We start from the raw sequence: 8,185 nt of genomic DNA on the forward strand, positions 1-8,185 counted from the left end.
AATGAAAAAACAGTATCAGTGAAATGGCTTGCTTTCTGGAAACTCATTGATTACCATTTGCACAACAGTTTCCTTCATTTTGGTGCTTTAAATTAATTTCTGTAAAAAAGGTTAATTTGAAGTCCCGTTCTTTTCCTGACCAATGTGAAGTCTTCCTTAAATCTTTTAATGTGAAAATATATGGCCTTTTTGGTATCCAGAATTCAGCAACATAGCAATTTAAAAGAAAGTATTGTTTTTCTTGAAGGAAAATAATATTTTATTTACCTAATAAGAGACTCCTTTATTTTATAAAAGTAATTTTTTTGTCCAGGAACACATTCTTAATGCTTTTTAGTGTTTTGTTTTTAACAAAGATAGTAAGTTCACGAGAAGTGGCTAACAGGGCAATCCCCTGAGTAGGTGTAGTGCTGCTAGGCTGTTCTGTGAGAAGATACATCTGATACATGGTTATTTTAATAGTCATGTATCATTCCTTGGTAAATTTTTAGCCACAGTAGTTACAGATTTTTATGCTTGCCTTTCATAATCACCTCCCTGTGGTAATTCTTGGGCAGATAATTTTTCTCTTTTTTGACTTAAAGTGTACTCAATTATCTGTTGAAAAATAAGGTAAACAAATTAAGTGACTTCTGTCTCTTAAGGTAAGTAGCCTATATCATATATTGCCAGAGGCTAAGGTTGTCAGAATATATTAAAAAACAAATGAGCCAACAAACAATCTAACTAAAAAATGGGCAGAAGATCTATGATTCATCAGTTTTACACAATTCACAGTGTTCACCATAGCACAAAAAAAAAAAAAAAGACATGAACAGACATTTCTCCAAAAAAGCATACAAATGGCCAACAGACACATGAAAAGATGCTCAACATTACTTACCATCAGGGAAATGCAAATCAAAACTACAATGAGATATCACCTCACAACTGTCAGAATGGCTAAAATTAAAAACACAAGAAATAACAAGTGTTGGTGAGGTTATAGGAAAATGGGAACCTTCATACTCTGGTGGTGGGAATTCATACTAATGTGGCCAGTCTGGAAAACAGTATGGAGTTTCCTCAGAAAGTTAAAAATAGAACTGTCCTAGGATCTAGCAGTCTCACTACTGGGTATTTACCCAAAGAATACAAAAATACTGATTCAAAGGGATACATGTACCTGATGTTTATAGCAGCATTATTTACAGTAGCCAAATTATGGAAGCATCCCAAGTAAGTGTCCATCAATAGATGAATGGTGTGTGTGTGTGGAATGGAATATCACTCAGCCATAAAAAGAGTGAGATCTTGCCATTTACAATAACATGGATGGATCTAGAGAGTATAATGCTAAGTGAAATAAGTCAAAGAAAGATGAATACTGTATGATTTCACTCATATGTGGGATTTAAGCAACAAAACAAATGGATAAAGAAAAAAAGAGACAAACCAAACCAAAAAGTAGACTTTTAACTATAGAAAACAAACTGGTGGCTAGAAGAAGGGTGGTGAGTGGGGGGGTGGGTGAAATAGGTGAAGGGGATTAAGAGTACACTTACCATGATGAGCACTGAGTAATGTACAGAATTGTTGAATCACTGTATTGTATATCTGGAACCAATATAACACTGTATGTTAACTATACTGGAATTAATTTTTTTTAAATAAAAAATGAGTCAATTTTAAGTTTTATACGTGTATGATGCCAATAGCAAAGTTATTTTTAAAATCCTAAGTAAAATAATATACTAGTATGTTAAGTAAATCTAAGGGTCTTCAGCAAAGTGAGTATATATCACTATAGAAGTGTTAAGGAAAAAAGGATGGTTTGTTGGAGAGAGTACTGGACTGGGAGCTTAAAGATCTGGGTGTTAATTCTGGATGTCCTCAGACTCGCTCTTTGATTTTGAGTGTGTAATTTCATATGTTTGGGCCTCAGCTGTCTGAGCTGTTAGATGGTGGCAGTAACTCTAATTTGCCTACCTTCCCAGGAATGTTGGAAGGATCTAATGAGATATGAACATCTTTTATAAGCTGCTACGCTCATGGAAAGACTGTTATAATTGCTATTACCAGTTTAACACAATTTAGGAAAAGTGCATATTTGAAAATATTTTAACACGTATATTTATCATTTTCTTTCAAAAGTACTAAGTTAAGACTTTAAAATTGGAGAACTTGAGAATGGTGATGAGTTCAGCAAGGGTACACTGTTGTTTGGTCAAATATGAGTTTATCCACAACCACAAAGATTTATATCCCAGACTTCAAAACATTCTCTTTATTCTTCAATTAGAAATATTGTAGATGGCAAAAGTGTGTGAGGTTTTTCAAGGTAATTCTTAATCGTGTTCCCAGGTGTTATATATAGATCTAGAGACAAAAATCAGAAGAATATGGTCATTTTTTAAAGGTCATTTGCCCTTAGTGTGCCAGTGGTGGACAGCTGTGTCAGGCTGAGGTTACAACAGCAGAGGCCATTTCTGTCTTTATTTTTGTCACCCTCATCCTGTTTCACCCTCTCCCTCTCTTTGGGAACATACTGCTTTGGGGAAGACAAGGTTTACACTCTGGGCAAAAATATGATTCCTGGCCCATTCCCTTCCCCTTTGCTATTTTTTCATTTAGCTACATAGAGCTGGAATGTATTTGAGAGATTGTGTGTGAAAATTTTGAGGACAGACTATTGATGTAGTCATTTAAGACCATACTAAGAATGTATATTTTAGGCACTTACCTCCATTCCCCCAACCCCAGTTCTTTAGTGCTGTCTGTGTTCATGTTCTTGTGCGTTTGTTTGCCCTATTTGCTGGTTAATTGTAATGATTTTGATCCAGGGAAAAGACCCATCAACAAATTGGATTCTTCTGATCCTTTTAAACTGAATGATCCATTTCAGCCTTTCCCAGATAATGATAGCCCCAAAGAAAAAGATCCTGATATGTTTTGCGATTCATTCACTTCTACTACTACTACCACTACCAATAAAGAGGCTGACCCAAGCAATTTTGCTAACTTCAGTGCTGTAAGTACTGTGAATGGGCTGTTTGGGGGAAAAATCTTTCCATTTACAGTTTAAAGAGTTTTCAGTGATTACTTTGGAGTCTGCCAAATTTGCATCATTTTCAACTAAATTTACCAACTTACTAAAAATTATCTAGATTCCTCCCCAACCAGAATTTGTTTCTGTTTTGATGCTTCTGACATTGTTCCATTGCACAAACGATTTTAGTAGTCTTAGTCCTTGTGATGTCTATACCAGTTGTTTTGCAAACCCTTCTCTTATTCTTAGTAAACAATATGAATAAAATCTTGACAGTTACTATTTTGCAAATTGTTATGGATGATGGGCCATTAGAGAGTCATTTGTCTGCCCACTGGATGAATAATGGCAATAATGAGCTTGTGTATTTGTAATTGTGTATGTTTGTTTGTGTATAAAGTTTTGATGATTTCTGGAGACCTGTCGGTAACTATTATATGAGGGGATAAAGCCAGGGATCTTTGAATAGAAAGCAAAACTCTGGTTTTTATATAGTAGCGTTTTTAAAATGTAAATGTCGATTTTATGAAGTAAATACAGTTGGCAAGAGCTAAATAGTCTTGGGGCACCTGGGTGGCTCAGTCGGTTAAGCGTCTGCCTTTGGCTCAGGTCATGATCCCAGGGTCCTGGGATCGAGCCCTGCATCGGGCTCCCTGCTTGGTGGGAAGCCTGCTTCTCCCTCTCCCACTCCCCCTGTTTGTGTTCCTGCTCTCGCTATGTCTCTCTCTGTCAAATAAATAAATAAAATACTTTTTTAAAAAAGAGCTAAACAGTCTTTAATTATTTGGACGGTTCTAATTTACTAACCTTCCATATTTACCCTGCATTCTCCCAGAGCTGACTAAAATAAATTTTTTCATTTCATCCCGTTGTGGTATTCCTCTATATGACAGGACTTCAAACCAAGTAAAATTTTTTTATTTAGTGTCTCTCAACATTGCTGTTTTAGTTAGACAAAAATATTTCCCTGATGTAACATTAAGGTTTATGGTTTTATTGATGTTAAGTATATGGTTTTATTTAGATCAAGTCAAAAAGTTCTCAGTGCCTGCAAAAATCTTTATAATGCATTAAAAAATAATTTGGTCCACATCTTGTTTATTATACCCAGTACTTCTTGTTTCATGTATAGCAAAATCAGCATATTCTTTGCTACATAGTTTTTCTGTACCCGAGAGCAAGGATAAGGTAGGAAATCACCAGTGGGATTAAGTTGAAGTGATTGATCATGTAAGGATGCTCCCTGAAGTTGAAGTAATAAATGTTACATTAGATTAAAAGGCTAACCCTCCCGTTGGTAAATATCCTAATTCACCTTAAGCATTTCTACTTTCTAAAAGTGATTTAATGTTTAGTTTTATAGACTATTTTTTCTTTTTTTAAAGATTTTATTTATTTACTTGACAGAGAGAGACACAGCGAGAGAGGGAACACAAGCAGTGGGAAGTGAGAGAGAGAGAAGCAGGCTTCCCGCAGAGCGGGGAGCCCGATGTGGGGCTCAATCCCAGGACCCTGGGACCATGACCTGAGCCAAAGGCAGACGCTTAACCGACTGAGCCACCCAGGCGCCCCAGTTTTATAGACTTTCTATCAGTAGACTACAATAATTTTTAAAATTAAACCACATTTAATAACTGGTAAAACTAAATGTGTTTTCAGGGAAAAAAAATTAACAAGTAACGGATAAGACTATTCCCAGAGTCCTGTAGGTGAAACAAGTAGTGAATGTTCTTTGTAACAATTATTTTCCTTCCTTTCTTTTTGTTTTACTCATTAACTTACGTATTTGTTCATCCATCTTTTAAATGACAGTATCCCTCTGAAGAAGATATGATTGAATGGGCCAAGAGGGAAAGTGAGAGAGAGGAAGAGCAGAGGCTTGCCCGACTAAATCAGCAAGAGCAGGAAGACTTAGAACTGGCTATTGCACTCAGCAAATCTGAGATATCAGAAGCATGAAGAATTCTCCTGTCCTTTGTCAACCATACAATATTCTTCTTCCTGAATACTGAAGCTCTTTACAGTGTGTATCAAAACTACCTATGAGCATGGGAATACAAAAGGTTTGAGATTCCTATAAATGTGACAAAAGTTTGTTTTTGTTTCTTACTCCATTTCAGATTTGTCTTCCGGCCCCCCTCCCCCGCCCCCGTCAAAGCAGTAACCCAGTCAGACAACATCACCTGTGCTCCTGTTCTGATGTGTATTTACTGTGAGCTTCTGCCTGCCTGTGCTCCTTTTACTTGTAAAGCTAGAGTACCCAAGCTTCTGCCTTCTGGAATATAGAGAAATAGTTTCATCCCTGTGCTACCTTTGTTCTATAGTTACTCTGATGATAGCCAGTGGGTTTCTTAAAGTTTGCAGTATTCTTTGATTTGAATAGTTGAGGGAGGGGAAGGGAAAGAACATCCTATTTCTTTTATGATAGTGCAAATTGGCTAGTTTAAAGCATATGTTTGTATTTCCTTATAATTAAAATACTGTTCAATTTGTTTTTATAAGAAACATACTTTGCATAAATTGACTCCACTATTGAAAAAGGGATGCTTTAAGGTTGAACCATTATAGCTTCAGACTCAATCTTTTCCTAAATAAAAATGTTAAAGCCTCATATGTGAAACACATTTTTAAAAAATTTTCTCTGGATTTAAAGAATTTTAGATGAACAGATACCTCTCCATAATTTTAAGTACTAGACAGTGGAGAAAATGTATCACTTAACTATACCCATCAGTGTAAGGTAAGCAAAAATCTAACATAGCAGTTGTTCTGCCATTGCTCTGGCACTGTCCCCTTTAGTCCATGGTAGGTTTATTTTTGTACTTTGCAGAAGAAACTTTAGCATGTGAGAACTGGAAGGTACTTTAAACTTTTGTACATATATTTTTTGTTTTCTTTAATGAAGGCTCACTTACTTGAAATGTAAAAACTTTCACCGAATACAAATGGGAAAAGTGACGTGTATTAAATCATATTATTGCTTTTTGTCCATCTTTGTGTTTTAAAATAGTTTATTCTCTTCCTGGTTTTTACCTATAAAATTGGCAGGCTAGCAAAAAAAATCTTGTTTTTTTTTAATTGAGAGAGAAGAGACCTGTCAAATTGTCAAAGCTCTTCATGTGTTAAAAGTCTATCTCCTGTAAAACTGACCTAGCAGGCAAGCTGAATTTGAAATAGACTGTGATGTAGGCTGTAAACTGTGGAATAACCTTAGTTTTCTTTTAACATCAGTTACTGACTTAGGTAATGTATTAAATACCAAGATAAAGAAAAATGCACCTACAAAATAATTAAAAGTCTCTGTGGTCACCAAGTCAAGGTGGTATTGATCTGTGTTAATCAGAGTAACTTATTGCCTAGTCTGTGAATAAATTCCAAAATATCCAATTCATTTCATCTTGAAATGGTGCTTTTTTTTTCTCTCCACACACAATTGGACTGCTGCAGTTTAAAGCAAACTTACACCACATTCTTGCACAGCTAACTTTTTTCTACTTTTATAAATTGAAACATTTCAGCATAAAAGTCCTACATATGAAGCAAGGGCTGAATCATCATAAGGCTCTAATTTTGATAAACTAATCCAGTGGCCTGTGGATATACTGCAAAAAGTTGATTGAGAAGGTAGTGTTGGGAGCTGTGATAGGTAGTCGTTTCGGGGTTTTTTTTCCCCTTCCCCTTATACTTCAGGATAAAGGTAAGTTGACTTGAATAACCTTCTTTTGCACTGGGAAAATGAACAGATGTTTGAAATGCTTTTAAAATATATTTTTTTTTAATTAAAAAACCACTCTGGAAAATATTAAATATCTGTAACTTATAAACACCAACCTTCAATGTAATAAGTGTACCCTAATCTTATGTATGTTTAACTGGATTACACAGATTCTTATCTTTTGTTAAAATATGTATACTCAGTGGACCAATATAATATTAAAGTATGTATATATTATATAAATATATATATCGCTCTTTCTCTCCATGCTCACTTGTGGAGGATGAATGTTTTAGCGTCATTTGTGATTCCATTTTACTGGAGATGGAAATGACTTAGCAAAGACACCCCCGCCACTCGACCCCCACCTAGTAGAGACCAAGCCAGGTTCCAGCCCAAGTGCCTCAGCTCTGAGACCTGCTCTTCCACTACCAGCCTGCCTCTTGTATGTCTGGTCTTAAAGGCAGCCCTTTGGGCCTAAGTGGCAACAGAGATCAAACACAGTAAACCTGGGCTCTAAGCAAGAACTGATGTTCTCAAAGAAAATGCTGATTCATCTCAGCTTCCTGAGAAGGTTCCTAGCCTTGTAGAAAGAACCCAGATCTCAGAGTATTATGAACAGGCATCTAAATTCTGGCCTTCCCATCTGCTCTGTGACTGTGGGTACGGCTCTTAACCGCTCAGATAACAGTTACTTCACAGGGTTGTTGTGAGGATTAAAGATGATGGATATAAAGTCTTCGTTCCTGTGACATGGCAGATATTCACTAAGGGCTGTCATGTCTGTGTTTGAGAAGACAGAAAAGGTAATACTACATTTTAGGAAAGTGTGTAACCATGGTTAAAGAGAATATACATACGTCAGTCCTTAAAAGTTTGATACAGAACATGGGGCGCCTGGGTGGCTCAGTCGTTAAGTGTCTGCCTTCAGCTCAGGTCACAATCCCAGGATCCTGGGATCGAGCCCCACGTCAGGCTCCCTGCTCCTCGGGAAGCCTGCTTCTCCCTGCTTGTGTTCTCTCTCGCGCTATGTCTCTCTGTGTCAAATAAATAAAATCTTAAAAAAAAAAAAACTATAAAAAAAGTTTGATACAGAACACTTCATTCCTCACTGATTCTGAATAAAACTCACATAGGAGGTGCACATGACACACACATATTCAGCACTATTGTGTTTTGTTTGAATTCACTCATCTAGCCCTCATAACAACTCTTGTGGTGGGTGCTTTTCTTTTCCCCATTTTACATAATTCCTGTTTCAGATGAGAACATTGAAGCAGAGAGAGGTTAAGTAACTTGCCTGAAGTCACATACAGCTATCAGGTGGTGAAGCCCAGATTCTAACTCAGGAGTCTGGCTTCAGAGCAAGGGAAAGAATAAAACCCTCTCTACCTTGGGGTTGTTATGAGATTCAAAATAAGATAAGCTTTGGGAAAATGATT

At 36.4% G+C, this 8,185-nt stretch overlaps 1 protein-coding gene across 3 annotated transcripts in view; it reads left to right on the top strand.

The window, feature by feature from the left end:
• Positions 1 to 6,419, top strand: part of EPS15 (epidermal growth factor receptor pathway substrate 15) — a 140,127-nt gene extending 133,708 nt beyond the window's left edge. For 2 of the 3 annotated variants that reach the window (XM_028106748.2, XM_028106750.1), the window contains 2 exons: positions 2,823 to 3,010; positions 4,841 to 6,419. In XM_028106748.2, coding sequence (XP_027962549.1) covers positions 2,823 to 3,010; positions 4,841 to 4,987 — 335 coding nt within the window. In that variant the 3' untranslated portion in view covers positions 4,988 to 6,419. The remainder of the gene's footprint in view (positions 1 to 2,822; positions 3,011 to 4,840) is intronic. The other variant, XM_028106749.2, reaches the window with a different exon arrangement.
• Positions 6,420 to 8,185: the final 1,766 nt, after the last annotated feature.

The sequence above is a fragment of the Eumetopias jubatus genome, unplaced genomic scaffold (genome assembly GCF_037043125.1).
Source record: "Eumetopias jubatus isolate StellerSeaLion01/CBP00866 unplaced genomic scaffold, mEumJub1_p1.0 scaffold_4, whole genome shotgun sequence".
NCBI lineage: Eukaryota > Metazoa > Chordata > Mammalia > Carnivora > Otariidae > Eumetopias > Eumetopias jubatus.